The 19254-nt window shown below is 43.2% G+C and overlaps 1 protein-coding gene across 1 annotated transcript in view; it reads right to left on the bottom strand.

Moving 5' to 3' along the window:
- Positions 1 to 19254, bottom strand: part of LOC124008396 (transmembrane protein 163-like) — a 58795-nt gene that overhangs the window by 10641 nt on the left and 28900 nt on the right. The window contains exons 3-6 of the mRNA XM_046319655.1: positions 12469 to 12512; positions 11477 to 11568; positions 9365 to 9461; positions 197 to 308 (exon numbers count right to left, since the gene is read on the bottom strand). Coding sequence (XP_046175611.1) covers positions 197 to 308; positions 9365 to 9461; positions 11477 to 11568; positions 12469 to 12512 — 345 coding nt within the window. The remainder of the gene's footprint in view (positions 1 to 196; positions 309 to 9364; positions 9462 to 11476; positions 11569 to 12468; positions 12513 to 19254) is intronic.

Raw genomic sequence — 19254 nt, 5'->3', positions numbered from 1 at the left:
TTTCACCCTCGTGCTCCACCTTCCTCCAATTCTCTAACTGGCCTGAACTCAAGTGGGAGTGGCCTAGATCAGGCAGAAGTATGCGTTGCTATAGATCAAGGATCATCTTCTCCTCCTCCCAATCCAAGTTGGAAAAATTAAAAACTGACCCAAGATCAGTGTATTGGAGCAACTACACACCAAGTTAGGTACCTACCGTCTGTGATGAGGGCTCTGCTGGTGAGCACCCTGCCCAGCATGAACTTGAACACGGACAGAATGATACACATCACGCCACTGACGATGGACACACTGAAGAGGAAATCATCCTGATAGAGAGAAGTAGATGACAGAGGAGAGGGGGGATTGAGAGAGAGAGGTGATGAAGAGGGAAAGAGAGGGAAAGGGAGAGAGAAAGAAAAAAAAGAGAGAGAGCAAGAGAGAGAGTGGGTAAGTGTTGCAGAGTGCCTCCGCTGTAGAATTAATATTGCACTATGGCCTTGAAGGCATGAAAAGCTACATTTATGCAAGGTTAATAACCTCAACAGTCCCATTAAATCCCTCAGTGCAAAAATTCACTACTTTCATCAATCTGTTTGCACTGCCCTCATATTTAGCCTCACATTGAAGTGTTTTACCATTTTCTTTTCAGTACAACCATAAGCAGTTTCATTTAGGAGTTTCATTGAAAAATGTCAACAACTACAAAATAGGCCGCCAAGCAAAAACTTAATATAAAACTAATTTATAAGAATGCTTTAAGTACAGGAACTGTCTACTCAGTGGGAAATTAATATCAAACTAATCAGTGACAACTGTGTGGAGTTTGTGACAGCAACAATGTAAGCTTATTACAGTATTATACCACTTTGTCCTGGGATTTCCTATGATCTTCTATGTAGAAGAACCCCTTACCTTCTAACGACTCGTGTGGCCTGTGAGCGCCAGAGCAAAGCAGATTACATGTGCATGTTCGTGAGAGTCTCAGTTTTCATATATGGGTCATAAGTCTGTAGGTCAAACCAGACTTTTTTGTTAGAAGAACCATTTTCAGGATCCGTCCTTGTCTCACATACGACGCTCAGCCTCCGTTCTAGCTCAGCCCTTGTTAATCACACACTTAAGGTTGGTATCTGATGCAGAAGAAATAGACCAATCAAATGCAACAACCCAGCTGTCTAGCTCAGCCTCCGTTCTAGCTCAGCCCTTGTCAATCACACACTGAAGGTTGGTATCATGATGCAGAAGAAATAGACCAATCAAATGCAACAACCCAGCAGTCTGTAGCTCAAACACACTATGTTTACAAGGGTTTAGAAGCCCTAAAACCTGCCGGCGGGATATGGGACTCAAAGCGTTTTAAACAGGTAACAGAGAACAGCCAGAGATTACAATTACGTAGAAGGACAGTGAAACCTGTAAGCCCAGTAAACACATGGTATATTCTTGAGTCATTGTTGAGTTTAGAATGAAAAAACAGTTTGTTATATATTACTGAGATGTTAGTGCAGGGGCACAACGTCCACTATGGACGGGGAAGGTCATGACCCCCCCTCCCTCCCCCCCACGTTCTAAAATTCTGTGATAAAAGAAGAAGGACCAGTGTTCTTTAGGACTATGCAGATGACTCAGAGCAATCGGGCAGGCTGTGTGAAAGCGAACTGAAAGACTGGCTTTAGGACCATGGGAGGTGCTGTCAGTGTATGTGTGTTGAGCTTTTTCTCTGGCAGAGAGCTAGCCATTGGTTAGCTAGCTAGCTAGCACACTAGCTATTTTTTTGTCTCACTCACACTGGATCTGAATCAATCAAGATAAAAACCAGCGGCCAAGCAATTAAAGACTGATATTCAGATGTTTTTTTTTCACCGCAATGTGAGTCTATATTGCCATGTATTGATCTGTCAGTTTCCCTAGCTAATTCATTTCAACTTTTTGTTCACACACTGACACTGTAATATGCAGGAAATTAGCTTTAGATTAGAAATTATTTGTGTTTGTCCGCCCCCACTTCTAAAACCATTGTTGCGCCCCTGACTGAATATACGTAGTTAGCTATAAGTATAGTATACAAGGTCTATAACGTGAATTGTTTACATGAGATATACATAAAAATGCCATTGTTTTCTATAGGGATTTTTTAAATCATGAATTGAATCATTTCACTTCCTGAATTTACAGAATTGAGAACTGAATTGAGCCCAATCCTACTATACTGCACAGTGCGCACCATTTCAAATCTCTTTTATGGGAAGTCTAGCCTGGTCCCAGATCTATTTGATATTCTATGGCCGTAGAAGCTAGCTATACAGCACAAAGAGACCTGGAATCAGGCTAGGAAAGACCTGCTCCCCCAATGACTTCTTTTGACACTCCTTTTAATATTGACAATTCTTAGCACTGCGGTGCTTGGGTTGAACGAAGCACCGGCACGTGGCATTTAAAAGCCCTCTGAGGAGATGAGATGGGAGATGGCTAAGCAGAGATCAGGGCTGTATGGAGGAGGGTGAGTCACTCTCTCTCTCTCTCTCTCTAATTCACAGGCTGCGTCGCAAATGGCCCCCTTTCCACATATAGTGTACTTCTTTTGACCAGGGTCCAGATGGCTCTGGTCAAAAGTAGTGCACTATGTAGTAGGGAATAGGGGGTTGTTTGGAATGCAGACAGAGAGACACACTCAACATTCAAACACAGTGCCTGACATTTACAGTTGACAGTCCAGGTTTTACTGTGAGTAATCGAATTCACATCTTATAGGCTGCATCCTGATTTTCTACCCTTCTTCTGAAAACTTGTCTTACAATGGTAAATCTATCCAGCCAATGCAGAAGGTGTCTCCTCTTAAACTGAATTTTAATACACCTGTTTCGGCCCTATTCTCACTACGAGATATGAAGGAGAGTCTGAGGAGCGGAGTGGCGAACCAGAATTCTACATTACCTTCAAATTGACCGTAAATATCACAGTAGCCACTAGCCAGTAACCACAAACTAATCAACAATGACAGACATTTTTCCTAAAACATTAGCTACACTGTTGAATAATGCAACCAAACTATATTACACTCTTCAATGCATAAACATGTGCAGCCAATTAAAATGTTTATTTTCTCATCTGTAGGCTACTGTACATTACATTTAACTTCAAGACAAAAGCACAGCGTTGCTAATAGCATGTCTTCATCAAGTAACGATAGCATATCAAAAATGAACGATTAACCCTCTCATACGAATTTAAAAGCACAGTAGGGCCTAACTTTCAACATTACAACGAACCAGGCTTAATATTATGCAACTCATGACATGTGTAAAAGCAAATTGCAACTGAAAACATGGGTTTAAGTGAATTCACTACAACAAGCCGTTCTCTATGGAAGCCCATACCAGCAACCAAAAAAATGGAATAAAATAAAATGCCTCTTGATTTGTCAACGTGCACAATGTCTGTGCTTCAGTCTGACTGTAGTCCACTGATAATAACCACAGCTACAGCTAGCCTAGAGGAGCCTATGTGCTCTGATCCCATCTGGACCTGGCCTTGGGGAAACATAACGTCATGTATTTATAGCCTAAATTAGGCCCATTTATTTGGGTTCTGGGAAAATGTGAATGTGATCAACTTTGGTTTATATTGGAACTTTGGGTGGCTCGGCTAACTAGGCCTTTTTAATAAAAAATGATTGACTGGAATGAATCAATCGAAACAATAGTGATGACATACTGTCTGAGTATCTTAGGCCTACACTATGTAACCCTGCATACAGCGAGCTCGACCCTGCTAGTTTTATTGTCCAATCGCAGTTGTTGTCTGTGTAAAGGGTTTTAATGTTTTCATCAAAGAATTTAAGAAACACTTTCAATCGAAATGAAAACTTCTTGGCAGGGGAAAAACTCATTTGAATAAATGTGGGTTTTGACACTCTTACAGTATGTAGGTGTCATAACCAGCCAGAAAATAACACAATATATGCCACAACAGGTGTAAATATATGTGTCATGACAGTGTTTTCACCCTATTATAACGGGTTATGTCATGTTATGGCAGCTGTTAAGACATATTATGACATGGTTATGACAGTGTCATAACATAGCACTGGGTGTCCAATGTTACCGATTTTTTAAAACTTTTTCATACCCTACAAATATTAGTAAAATGACTATACACTTCAGCTGTTTCAAAAACATTGCTCTGCTATTACCATTTATACCGTAGGAGTGTTGGCTCAACAAAACAATTCTGTTTACACTGCCCTGCTTCAAGGGCAGGCAGGCAGATTTCTATATAGTATCTGAATAGCAGTTCTGCAGTTTCTATGACACTCACCTTCGTCAAATTACTCTGACGATTTAACAGGTGCAGCTCTTTTTCCAAATGTAACTTTTACCAAGAATATCCGTGATGTACATGACTAGTCACGTGACAGCATTGCTCTGGCTGCTAAACAAAACTAGTAACATAGTCAACGTAAATTATGTTATTCTGTTGTCAATGGGGTGAATGGGCGAAAGAAACCAGACAGAAACTGATAATGGGTGCATGTGACTTCAGTTAAGTTTAGGTTTGCTGCCGATGTCGAAACCAAGTACTTGCTCAATGGCTTTCCATATCAGGGGACAGATGAAACCAGGCCAGCGGATGAGCAACTGTTTGAGACTGTGGTTTAGAGACTCATAAGAGCCTTACACGAGCTAAGGCAGAAATGTGACCGGGGGACAGCTTCTTCACATCAATTTCCCTGGCGGACAAGTTGATCGCAAAGAAGACTAGCCAGTGACCCAACAAGGCGGGAGCCCCCCCCCCGCGCAAAACAATATTCCAGTGGAGCTGTACTCCACATCAGTGAGTGATGGAGAGTGGTAAAGCAACACTGTTTGCATCCTCAGCACCTTGCATTCCCACTGGATCTGGCATGTGAGCTTCGTGAGAACCACATCAACGGCAAAAGAAGAAGATACAGCTGCCAGGCAGGCTGCCAAGGGCACAACAGTGTCTGATACAATCCACTGTTTTTATATCTTGTCAGGAATATATTTCCACTAATATTTCTTTATGCAGTTCAACCGTTACAATTGTTCGTGCACTGGTGCTTTTGTTCAGGAACGCAGGAAATGGCTGTTTATATTATTATTATCATCTTTTTCGTTTCTACTTGACTTTATTAATTTCTATAACTCTATTACTAATCGAATCTACAAATACAGCTGATCAAATTGACTACACTGTAATGTTTTTATTGTAAGATAAACGAAAATAGGATATAGGCCTACATTTTCTCTATGACTTTGTAGAATTATTATTATTATTTATTTTTTTACATATCATTGACTCTATCTAAACAAATAACTATTGTTGTTATTTGTTTTAATATATATATTTCCATTAATATTTCTTAATGCAATGAATCCTTTACAATAGTTTATGCACTATTCTACAAGCATGTATTTATCAAGCAGGTTTAAGCACCTTGCAGGTTGATATGCATCTGATACATATGCTGTCGGGCTCGCCCGGCATTGGTCTCTAGCGGGTACGTATATGCTAAAAGACCAGCGGTCCTAGTGTTAAATGTGTTGCACGTTAGGTGTGCCTCCAGTAATTGGCCTCATTCCCTCGAGCCAAATCATAGGTAGTGGTTAAGAGATGGGATCAAGAGATGCTTGAACGAGGAGCTCCACCCTCTCTCTTGGTAAATTACGGGACAAATATCCCCTCCCGAAATTCAAAAGCAGCTTACACCTGCAACATCGTGATTTGTCCAATTAACCAATGATGAAAAACCCAAAACACCAGAAGTGCTTATGACATCAATGGCCTTAGGCTACCTTGTTTGCTTGCTTTGATTAAAAACGGGCTCTTAGCTTCGACTTATTGCCTGGCAACAGAGTAATGTAGTTAGCTATTCTAGTAGTTCTCTTTTCACACCTGAGCTCTGCCACATTCCTCCTGTAATTATCCACCAGGAAGAGACACCACAACATCACGTTTCACTTCACAGATATCTCTGTTTCTCTCTCTCTGTGTGTTTTCTATCGCTCTGTTTTCTCCCTCTCTCCCCTCTCTCGCTTCCCTTTTCATCTCTCCCTCTCGTGCACCGACAGCAGCCAGATAAACACTTGTTTTCTCGTCACAAATCTCTCTTTCTCTTTGTTTCTCTTTCTCTCTCACACTCTGTCTGCCGGACTGTCTCCCCTCTCTCTCGCTTTGTCTCACTCGCTCTCTTTCTGTGTGTTTCTCTCCCGCTCTGAGCCTCTTCACACGTACTACACTTTTCGTAGAAATACCGTCGGCTACACATATTGCTGAAATGTAAACGTGCGTACTTGCTACGTCTCGACCGTTACCTCCGGAGGTACTGAGCCACGTAAAACCATGGAAGCCCATCCCCACCTCCAAAAAACATGTCAAATGTAGATAATTTGTAACCTTGTGTGGTGATTTCAGAGATGGCACCACAGGTCCCAGAGTGGCGGGGAGGAAATCGTTTTTCCTGATCTGGTAGTAAGTACAGTAGGCTAATCTAACCAAATCTGACCCTAGTTGTAGCGCATGACACAATAATAAATCGGCTTTGATGGGACCAGATACGTTTTCTAATCAGGGCATATAGTATTTTTTTAACTCCTGAGAAAACTACTGGCCCGAGGGCGTAAGAAAACATTAAAGCCCTTTACACAGACAAAGGGGCAACAACTGCGATTGGACAATAAAACTAACAGGTTCGAGCTCGCTGTATGCAGGGTTACATAGTGTAGGCTTTTTGTATTTGTAATTAAAAAATATACTCAGTCAGTATGTCATCACTATTGTGTTGATTGATTCATTCCAGTCATATCTACATAGCTTAAGCTATTTAAAAAATGCCGTTACGTTTCGCCTGGCACAGATTGGATCAGAGCGCATAGGCTTCTCTAGGCTAGTTTCAGCTGTGGTTGTTATGAGTAGGCTACAGTTGATCAAAGTGAAGCAGAAGACTTAATTGTGCACGTTGACAAATCATGAGGCTTCTTATTTAATTGTTTGGGTGGCGGGTATGAGCTTCCATATATAACACCTTGTGGCAGTGAATTAAATTATGCCACCGTTTTCAGCCGCAATTACCACATGTAATGGTTTGCATGATACTGCTAAAAATTGAGCCTGGTTTGTTGCAATGCTGTAGGGTAGGCCTACCGTACTTTTATATTCGTACAGGGGGTTAATCGTTCATTTTTGATAGGCTAACGTTACTTGATGAAGACCTGCGGTTATAGCAACTCTGCGCTTTTGTCGTGAAGCTCAAATGTAATGAGTGTAGCAGCCTACAGACGAGAAAATAAACCCTTTGTCTGCACATACAGTGCCGTCCAAAAGTATTTGCCCCCTCTCTGATTTTCTCAATTTTTACATATGTTTTATACTGAATGTTATCAGATCTTCCAACAAAAACCCATTACACCTGGCAAAAACCACACTGCATTCAACAGTAAGAACCTTATACCAATGGTCAAACATGGTGGTGGAAGTGTGATTATTTGGGGATGCTTTGCTGCCTCAGGACCTGGACAATTTGCCTAAATAGAATGGACCATGAATTCTGCTCTGTGTCAGAGAATGTCAGGCCATCCATCTGCAAGCTGAAGCTGAAGCTCAGCTGGGTCATGCAGTAAGACAATGATCCAACACACAAGTGTACATGAAAATGGCTAAAAAGCAACACATTTGAAGTTTTGGAATGGCCTAGTCAAAGTCCAGACATTATCCCAAATTAGATGTTGTGGCAGGACTTGAAATGAGCAGTTCATACTTGAAAACAAATGTCGCTGAGTTAAAGCAGTTTTGCATGGAAGAGTGGGCCAAGCATTCCTCCACAGCGACGTCAGAGACTGATCAACAACTACAGGAAGTGTTTGGTTGGAGTCATTGCAGCTAAAGGTGGCACAACCAGTTATTGAGTGAATGGGGGCAATTACTTTTTCACACAGGGACATTGGGTGTTGTGTAACTCAATCAGGCTCCCTATATATAATATTAGCTTTTGTTTGAAGATATGATAAAATTCAGTATAAAAAGAAAATGGTTGTGAAAATTAGAAAAGGGCCAGCTCTGTACACGCTGGTTAATTGTTGCATTATTCAAGAGTGTAATATGTTTTAGAAGAAAAGTTACTGTTATTGTTGAATAGTTTGTGCCTACCGGCTAGTGGCTACTGTGATATTTACAGTCAATTTCATTTGAGGTGCGGATCAAGAATGTTGCGTTGCCAGCCACAACAAAAGTTAAGGCAAGTATGTCATGTGAATTGATAAGTAGAATTCTCGTTCGCCACCCCGCTCTCCAGACTCTCCTTCATATCTCGTAGTGAGAATAGGGCCTCTCTCTCTGTCCCTCTCTCCATTCTGGAGGTGTTGTCTCTTCACACATTCCCACATGAAAGTCTTGTAAATGGAATTCACACCCGATGTGACCAGTCTGGCGATGCGAGAATGAAACTATATGTTAGCTCTCGGAGTTTATACTCAGTTGTGTCCCAAATGGCACCATATTCCCTACAAAGTGCACTACTTTTGAGCCCGGGCCCATAGGGCTCTGGTCAAAAATAGTGCACTATGTTGGGAACATGGTGTCATTTGGCATTGAGGACACCATAATGGCACAATGCTCTAGTTGAAGAGACTTCAGATAACCCAAGTGCAACCAGTTGACAACTTCGAAGAGTGAAAAGACATATTTCTGTTGATTTAGACGGACTTACTATACGTTGCATTACAGTGAATCTTCATTCTATTGTCCATCCAACAACTACAACCACACAATAAGACTTTGTAAAGATTTGTAGGTGTATTTGTGATGCCCCATCAGTGAAATGTACAGTACACTGTCTGGACCCCCCTACTGCCTTGACAAATGACACCCAACACATTTGTCATGACATGAACAAGACACAAGCAAAGCTGTGCGACAAGAAAAAAACAAGTCACCAAACCGAGTTACACTCCTCTGTTTTTTGACAAGCAATTTCAGAGCACCAACCAGATGTTCATTGGAATCCCTTTGCTGAAGTAAAACCTATTTGCCAAGGCTGCTGGCACTGCCAATGTGGGTATTACAGTACCCGGAGCTGGCCTTAATGAACGCTCACATGCCCAGACATGTGGAGCAGAGCGGAGAGTAGGGCTGTGTCTTAAACGACGCCCTATTCCCTATGTAGTGCACGACATTTGAGTCTCTTCGTTGAGCTGGACCATATGGCTCCGTTCACCAGAAATAGCTTTTCGTGTGACTCCCATATAGCTTTTTTCAAAAGATAGATGGATAGGCAGTGTAGTGCCCCTGGATTGAGAGTTATAGGTGCAGTTAAGGGTTAAGTGCCTTGCTTAAGGGTACAACGGCAGGAGATGGGATCTTTTACCACTTCAGGCAGTAGCTTGGTAGCCAGGTCATGGATTGCCTTTCCCAGGATACACAGAGAGGACAGGATGAAGACCACCCCCAGGATCACGCAGGCTCTGTAGAGAGAGAGAGAGAGAGGGGTGAGAGGGAGGAGGGCGTTAGGGGGGAAGCGAGAGAGAGGAAGGGAGTGGGGAGAGAGAGGGAGGGAGGTAGACAGATGGGAAATGGAAGGAAAGAGAGTGAGAGAAAGTAGTGATTAATAACATTGTGCTTTGATAATAATTTGTGTGAGGGATCATATATTGTATTTTAAAAACATTCCCAAATCATCGGCCACCTTTCAATGACAAAGTAGACCTGCTGCAACTACCCATCATATAAGCTTAACGCCACTTAACACAATTGCAAATCGTCTCCATTATTTCCACAGCTTGTGGAAGAGAAAAGGCATCCGTTAAATAAACAACCATTTTGCTTTTCTCCGTGGCTGATTCAGAGAGTTGAACACAGTCTCCACGGATCAATTTGAGAAGAGATTTTCTTTAAAGACAGTTTTATCCAATTAGGTAAGCCTGGCTGGGAGAAGCCCCAAAAATCGGTCAACTGTGTCATCTGGGGTGGTCAGGCATGGTCGGGTTAGCTGTCTGTCTGCTCTCTCTCTCCCCCTACTTAATCTACCAGTCTAGCGCAGACTTAGTTGCAATACACACACCATACATACTATCACAAAGAACCCATGAAAAGGGCAAAAACAAGACAAAGTGTCAAAAGTAGACAGTGTATTATAGATATAACATACATGATGTTCAGACAAAAACATAATGGATGGAAACATGTGTGTGTGTGTGTGTGCGTGTGTGTGTGTGTGTTGATGCTCACAGCTGACTCCCGCTCAGCAGCACCCAGCCCCCTGGGTCCAAACCGGAAGGTAGCTAGGCAACACAAAGTAGAGCGAGAGGAGAGAAGCCATGTAGGAATGATTTCAGTGGTGCAGCGGGGGAGACCGAGAGAGACCCAGAGCTCTGTGTGTGAGAGACCTCCTGGGGCTGTGTAAAGCTCAACAACAGAGACTCTCCCTCACAACGGAGTTGATCTTCATTGGGCTATAGTCCCGCTGCTTAGAAAAGTCCCTTTTTTGGGGGTGGACTCATCGACTCAAGGCAATTGGCATCAAGCACATTTGCAAGTTTGATTTTCCTCAAACATCGCAAGACTGTCAATTTAGTTTTGACATCAGTCGCAAGATGCATGGTCTTGATCAGACTTGGCAGAACTGTGGTTGACCAGGCTGAGGAGGCGCACACGCACGCACACACACGCAGAGTCATCCAGTGTGCGTATACCCTTTCTCTCCTGCTCCATGTGTCATGTCAGCTGACAAATACAACAATATTCCCCCAATTACAGTGGAAGAAAAACTTGCTGTAAAATTCATGCTGCTCGTTCAGTCGTCTACAGACCTGGTAATTTAATTGTCCGGTGGCCTAGTGCCTTACGAGGCCAATTACTAGCTGCTGGGTAACGCAAACCTTCCAATTAGGATTCTGGACCAAAGAGGTGTTCACCGGTACAACTGAAGGCTCATATTAGCCTGGTTAAACCAGATTGAATGCTGCCCTCACAATGGTAAAAGCAGCATTCAAGCTCGTTTATCCAAGGCTAATATGAGCCTATAGGCTTCTACAGTAAACCAGAGGCTGTCAATCTGCTGATGTAATGCCGGTTAGCCTGGTTAAACCAGAATAAATGCTAAACTCACCACTGTTTCATCATTAAAGCAGCATTCAATCTGGTTTAACCAGGCTATAGGCTTATACACCAGAGTCTCCATGGCGATCTGCATTCACAAAAGCATCCCCTGAGACTGCAGCGGATGGTGCCTGGCAATTTCACACACGGAAATGCGAGTAAGGGGGATGAGAGACAATGCTGCGGTTCTAATACTGCACACTACAGTCCCAACGAATGAAATGCATTGTAATGACTGCAGCGATTATGCTTAAGAGAGCTTAGAGTGTGCTGAAGAGACAACATAGTGCTAGAATACAGTATAATTTCTAGGCTTTATATAGTTTTGCTGGTCATCAAAATCAACAAATATGATAAATATGGAGGTGATACATCTACTCACATGTACTCCCTGTGTGCAGAGTGAACGGCGGCGGCGTTACTATAGCGCCACACCACGATGATGGAGGACAGCACGTCCAGGGCGGCATCAAACTGCAGAGGGTAAACAACAACAACATCAACGACAACGCTGACCAGCTATTCAACAGAAACCCATGAGGGATGGGGGGGGGTCACTTAAATGATTGTACCCTTCAGTTATCCTCATCCCAATAACTCAAAGTCAATGCCAATCTAGCCTAAATTACAAGCTTAGACTCCGAAGGTTAGCAGGAACTCGATATGGGCAGGCCCTTGTGGAACCAATGTGTGTTTTTGAGATCGACTACATTGCAGTTGGTCTGCGCAGAATCATTTGTCTACGAATCACCTTGCATCCCAAATAACTAGCTAGAGCTACTACTCTTCACGTGATCAGATCAGTGATCCTGGGGGCCTCCCGGGTGGCGCAGTGCCACCACAGACTCTGGGTTCGTGCCCGTGGGACGACGCACAATTGGCCTAGCATCGTCCGGGTTAGGGAGGGTTTGGCCGGTAGGGATATCCTTGTCTCATCACGCACCAGCGACTCCTGTGGCGGGCCGGGCGCAGTGCGCGCTAACCAAGGTTGCCAGGCGCACAGTGTTTCCTCCGACACATTGGTGCGGCTGGCTTCCGGGTTGGATGCGTGCTGTGTTAAGAAGCAGTGCGGCTTGAATGGGTTGTGTATCGGAGGACGCATGACTTTCAACCGTCGTCTCTCCCGAGCCCGTACGGGAGTTGTAGCGATGAATCAAGATAGTAGCTACTAAAAACAATTGGATACCATGAAATTGGGGAGAAAAAGGGGAGAAAAAAATTAACACAAAAAAACACAAAAAAAGATCAGTGATCCTGTGCCTTGCCTTGCTCAAACTGACCCCTCAAACACACTGACTGTAACGTGTTAGTAATGACATCTGCCCTTTAGCACTCAGTAGTAGATTCATTCAAATACATTTTAAAAGTACCTACAGCGAATCCGAAAGCCGAGGCACTGTGTCTCATGAAGGAAACCGCTGGGGGGGGAAACAAGAAAAACACAAAGTTTTACTATACATGAAGAACATTCATTCATGAAATGCATTTCTATCAGTGGTACTGTTGTGAATGACTTGAGAATAACTGTTGCTTACCAAACACTGGCAGCCGGTTAACTCGAAACCAGCCTACCGGTAGTCCCTGGAGTCAAATAGTATTTATTTTCTTTTAACTACTTTAGCTGCACTTGATTGAACTTGCCTGGGACTGGGACCATGGGACCAATAGAACAGTCCCAAAAGTGCAAACCCCGCCCACCCGGCAGTCCAAAATAACAGACAGGCTCAATTAAATGCTCCACGTATTTAAACCCAGGCCGTACATAGCGCAACTACAACACTGTTCTACTCAGCAGGTGTAGTAGTAAGATATAACGTAGTGTTATCACTCAGCATCCACACCATTGTCCGGTTCACAGCGTTAAAATCCCTAGGTTGCCCTCGAAAGCAATGGGGCCGCTGCTTCTAATTGCCGAGCAGTGAGCAGGACTGAGTACCCCACCAATGTGTACATACAGCTGTTTGTAACGCAGATTGTTCCTGAGGCTACATTACAACCCCCCCTCCCCCTACCTCAGAGTTGAACTCCAGAGTGATTACCATATTCAGGAAATGAGAAATCATGGAATTCAAAACACATCCAACCCCAACCCAGAGAGATTACCCAGCACTGAAGACTACGCAATGTTCATACTAACGCAGCCCAGGCTAATGACTACTGGCTTTGGGTTCCAAAATAATGGCATCCTATTCCCTATTCAATGCACTACTTTTGACCAGGGCCCAGAGGGCGCAATATAGGGAATTGGCTGTCATCCGGGTTGTAGCCTGCCTAGGCTTCCTATTCAGGCTGTTTTGAGTAAAAGAGACCCGATCCAACGATCCTAGATCATCAACTCCTAATCTTCCAATCTCGCAAGTCAAACACGTCTCCAAACTCAACCATCAAGTTTGCCGACGGGGGGAAAAAAGTGATAGGCCTGATTACCGACAACGACGAGACAGCCTAGAGGGAGGAGGTGACGGACCTGGCGGAGTGGTGCCAGGGAAATAAATCTGTCCCTCAACATCAACAAAACCAAGGAGCTGATCGTGGACTTCAGGAGACAGCAGAGGGAGCACGCCCCCATCCACATCGACAGGGACGCAGTGGAGATGGTGGGAAAAACGTCAAGTTCCTCGGCGTGCACATCACCGACAACCTGAAATGGTCCATCCATACAGACAGTGTGGGGGAGAAGGCGCAACAGCGCCTCTTCAACCTCCGGAGGCTGAAGAAAAATGTGCTTAGCCCCTAAGGACCTCACATACTTCTACAGATGCACCATTGGGAGCATCCTGTACTCTACCCTGCACCGTAGAGACCGCGGCCCTATGTACATACAGTGCCTTGCGAACGTATTCAGGCCCCTTGAACTTTGCGACCTTTTGCCACATTTCAGGCTTCAAACATAAAGATATAAAACTGTATTTTTTTGTGAAGAATCAACAACAAGTGGGACACAATCATGAAGTGGAACGACATTTATTGGATATTTCAAAAACTTTTTTAACAAATCAAAAACTGAAAAATTGGGCAAGCAAAATTATTCAGCCCCTTTACTTTCGTTACTTTCAGTGCAGCAAACTCTCTCCAGAAGTTCAGTGAGGATCTCTGAATGATCCAATGTTGACCTAAATGAAAGAATGAATGAAAGAAAATCGAGCTTCTGGAAGAGAAAACAGAGGACCTGGAAAACAGGGGGCGAAGGAATAATTGTGTTCTATTCAATCTGGGCAAAAAAGAAGAGGGAAACATGCTACTGATCCGCTACCTGCAAGACAAACTTCCCGAGTGTCTCCACCTGCCCACCGACAGGCCCATAGAACTCGAGAGAGCTCACCGAGCACTGAGGCCCCCACCAGCAGCCAGACAACCACCGCGCCGCGCCCAATCACCATACGTTTCCTGAGATTCACCGACAAGGAACGAGTCCAACAGGAGGCGAAAAACAGCACCATCACAGTGGGAAACGCCAAACTCGCTTTACACCAGGACCTGTCAGCTGGAATACGCCGAAAGCGCAGAGAATTTGACGAAGTGAAGAAATTTTCCATTGACCGAGGCATCTTCAGGGGATTCAAATACCCAAACGAGCTCAGGATTCTTCACCAAGGAGCCTTGCGACACTTCAAAACTCCCGAAGAGGCAAAACGTTTTTTTGAAAGACAATCCTGGCCAATGAGAAACAGACCAATGACTAAATGCGATTAATGCCATTACTAAAGGAAGTAAGACGACATATAGCCGATATCCAGAGACCCACCCCCCTAAATGTCATTATAGCCGTCCAATTTATATTTACTTTCCTTTAACTGAGAGGGATGTGCTGTATAGCCTAACCTAGGCCTACTAATGTTTCAGCCTACTTTTATTTCCCTGTTTTTGTTGTTGCTATTATTACTTGGGGTTCCCTATGTCCCTTGGGGGAGGTATATGTAGGCTGGGCTATTGATTTTATTTTTCTCCCCTCTTTTACTGTGGTCTGGACGAGGGCAACTGTGTTATTTACTCAATGTGGGGTGGAGAGGATGAGGCATTTCTTTGGTGGGGAGAGGGAGACGTTGTGCGTTGCTAACTGTTCCCAGTTTTTGTTTTATTCGGAACACAGAATTGAGACTGAGCGGGGGGGGGTAATAGATCCAACGGGATGTGTCGAGTTGTTTGGGAACTCGGCTGGGGTGTTCAGAGATTATTATTTTATGTACACCATTTATTTTCCTTTTATGTGAACGCAGCTGTAATTACTATCCACTTTTACCCAGCGATGACTTGCACTAAAGTTCGATTACTTTTCGATGACGATGACTAGTACCTTAAATCTATTGACATGGAACTGCCATGGTTTAGGGCAATAAAACGGAAAAAGATACTATGTGCTCTAAAGAATGAAAAGGCAGACATAGCGCTATTACAAGAGACACACCTCTGTGATGCTGAACATGCCAAACTCCGCAGAGCTTGGGTGGGACAGGTGTATTTCTCATCTTTCAAATCAAACAGTAGAGGCACAGCCATACTTATCCATAAAAATGTTCCATTCATAATTGACAAAAACATATCTGATCCGGAGGGGAGATTTATTTTGATAACTGGGTCACTATATGGTCAACCATTTACTATATTAAACATATATGCCCCTAACACAGATATTCCTGCCTTCATGTCAAAAATTATAACCCTGTTCAATGAGCATTGTGTCTCCTTTGGTGTGGTGGCCCGGAGATTTTAATTGTACCCATAACCCAACCCTAGACAAATCATCTCAGGTCCCCACCACAAATCCTTGATCTGCAAAGATGTTGAACTCTCTTACTAAAGAGATGGGACTGATAGATATCTGGAGAGAGACTAATAGCTCATCTATGGACGATACATACTACTCTAATGTCCATAACACCTACTCCCGTATAGATTACATTTTTATCCCAAAGAGTTTCATAAATTCAGCCACTTGTAAAATCGGACCCATAGCACTTTCAGATCACGCCTTTGTCCACCTCCGCTTTGACCTCTGCAAAAACATCCCGAGGTCAACGAGCTGGAAATTCAACACCTCCATGCTATCAAATGACGTGTTCCATACATTGGTAACTACATGGATAGACAACTACACACAAGACAACAAAGATTCTCCTGTTTCTCCGGCCACAATGTGGGACGCTGCTAAAGCCACACTAAGAGGTCTTCTAATTGCATATGCTTCCTCTAAGAAAAAAGCAATGGAAGCACACAGGCTAGATCTTGAGAGGGAGCTGGAATGCTGTAAAAAAATACATAAACAATCCCCAGACAGCACCTCCTGGAGTCATCTTAAAGCAGCCAAAGCCAAACTGAATTTGGACTACACTCGGGAGATAAAAAAATAAGTTTTCTTTACTAAACAGAAATACCATGAGTATAGCAATAGGCCCAGTAGATTGCTTGCTTACCAATTAACAAAGTAGCAATCAGAGCGTACAATCATGGCTATCCGAACAGCAGAGGACGAGGTCACATATGACCCAAAAAAAGATCAATTGAACTTTTCATGATTTTTACTGCAAACTATATACCTCTGAGAGAAAACACACGGAGGCAGAACTCCACTCTTTCCTAGAGGGAATCTCGCTACCTAAACTATCAGAGACCGACCAGGAAGATCTCAACTCCCCCTTCACTCCTGAGGAGATCCTGGAGGCAATTACCTCCATGCCACCTAATAAGTCCCCAGGCCCAGATGGATTCCCCAGAGAGTTCTACAAAGCTTTTTGGCCCCAGCTCAGCCCTATCTTCATGCCAATGCTGGAGGATTTTTGCAAAAACGGAGTTCTCCCAGACTCAATGCACACAGCTCGCATTACAGTGTTGCTAAAAAAGGACAAGGACCCCCTATCCTGCTCGTCCTTCCGGCCCATAAGCTTGTTGGATTTCGACTATAAAATAATTACCAAATTGCTTGCCAAAAGACTAAACACTCTTCTTCCCAAAATAATAAAAGCGGACCAAACTGGATATATTAGAGACAGATACTCTTCTGATAACATTCGCCATCTTTTTGATATTATTGATCAAGTAAACGCACAGAAGACCCCCTGTCCTGCTGGCTTCACTGGATGCTGAGAAGGCGTTTGACAGGATGGAGTGGAGCTTTCTGTTTTCAGTCTTAGAAAAGTTCAATATGGGCCCAAATGTTATTAAATGGATCAAATCACTATACTCCAAATGCCATGGTGACTACTAATGGACTGAACTCTGACAGATTCCTTCTGGAACGGGGCACAAGACAGGGGTGCCCGCTGTGCCCGCTGCTCTACTTGTTGGGGGCGGAGCCTCTGGCAGAGCTGATAAGGAGCAATCCAAGTATTATGGGTGTTTCTGCAGGCGGCCTGCAGCACAATATTTCTCTTTACGCGGATGATGTCTTGCTCTACATATCCAACCCTGAGAAATCCATCCGTCTCATTTTAGACAGTATGGCTCAGTATGGCAAGTTTTCGGGTTATAAGATCAATTTTAACAAATCCACTGTCTGCCCTCTCAATATTACACTCACCAGCTCTATGAAGACACTTTGTCCTTTCCAATGGAAAACACAGGGGTTTCAATACCTCAGGATCTTCATAACACCAGATCTGAATAGCCTTTTTTAAGGAAAATTATCTTCCACTCCTGGATCGAATCAAGAACTATCTCCAAACCTGGATCTCCCTCCCAATTAGCTTAGTAGGAAGAATTAATGTAATCCGTATGAACGTCCTCCCTAGACTGAACTACTTATTTCAGATGCTCCCATGCTATCTCCCAGTTTCCTTCTTCAAAACAACTAACCAAAGCATCACCAAATTTATATGGGGCAATAAAATACCTAGGATCAAGTTTTCCACTCTATCGAAACCTGAATCTAAGGGTGGTCTTGCCCTTCCCTCCCTTCAATTGTACTACTGGTCTGCCCAAATCTGCAACATGCTAACATGGATCACAAACAGACAAGAGTCAACGTGGATTCAGATAGAAGCCCAATCCTGTGGTTCATTGCCCTTAAGCTCAATTATATTAATTAATAACTTTAGTGAAGTGGGCAACATAGCCAAAACCTTTGTGATTTACAGCACCCTACTAGCGTGGAGGGATTGTAAGAAATACCTGGGCATTTCCTCCCAAATATGTTCTCACTCGCCTATAGACTTGCCAAAAGCCCTGAGGGATGCCAACTTTAATCTTAGGCATACTCTAGGAATCAGGACCTTTTCAGACCTATTTCATCAGAAAACCACTACACTGAAATCCTTTCAAGAGCTCTGCAGTGAATTCGATGTGCCAAGATCCCATTTTTTTATTTTAATATCTTCAAATTAGACATGTAATTTCCTCATTTACCTCCAAGAGGAGGTTTAGAACTCAGTTGAATGAAGTTGAAACCCTTCTTGTCACAGCACAATCCATTAAAGGCTAAATATCTTACATCTATAGACTCCTTTCTGAGAAAGGAAGCTCCTCCTTTACTCCTTTGAAAATAATCTGGGAAAAGGACCTTGGTCTGACTATCAGTGATGAGTTATGGGCGGAGGTTTTCGACAGGGTATACCGCTCCTCTACCAGTGTAAAATGAAAATCTAATTACAAATTTTTGTACAAATTTTATTATACTCCTTTGAGACTCCATAGAATGAAAACAGATATGTCTCCTAACTGTAAAAGATGTACCTCTGAAAGTGGAACCTATATGCATGTATTTTGGAGCTGTAGAGAGATTTCCAGATTCTGGCAATACTGCTGCACAGAAAATACTAGAGGTACAGTTTGATATGACCCCGTGTATCTATCTTAATGCCCAGCAGGACTTTGTTCTTGATCCTGACGGAGAAAATTTGCTCATGACTATTACATACTTTGCTAAGAAATGTATTCTTCTATTGTGGGCCTCTAATACCCCTCCTACATTTAAAATGTGAATTGACCAGATTGTGACTTTCTTCCTCTTGAAAAGCTCACTTATGACCTCCACAAGAGACAGCCCAAGTTTGATAGACTCTGGTCTCCACTATTCAACTATATTTCAAACTGGACAGAGTGAACGGTGTGACTAGGGAAATGCGCAGATACATGTTGTGTAAGGTACTGTAAAACCTAAAAACAAATTATTGGCCCGTCGTCTCAGCGAATGCTTGAAATAGCTGATAAGAACCTTGATAGTGCTGC

This window comes from Oncorhynchus gorbuscha, linkage group LG21 (assembly GCF_021184085.1).
Source record: "Oncorhynchus gorbuscha isolate QuinsamMale2020 ecotype Even-year linkage group LG21, OgorEven_v1.0, whole genome shotgun sequence".
NCBI lineage: Eukaryota > Metazoa > Chordata > Actinopteri > Salmoniformes > Salmonidae > Oncorhynchus > Oncorhynchus gorbuscha.
The sequence above is the reverse complement of the archived record's forward strand: the minus strand, read 5'-3'. Positions and strand labels throughout refer to the sequence as shown.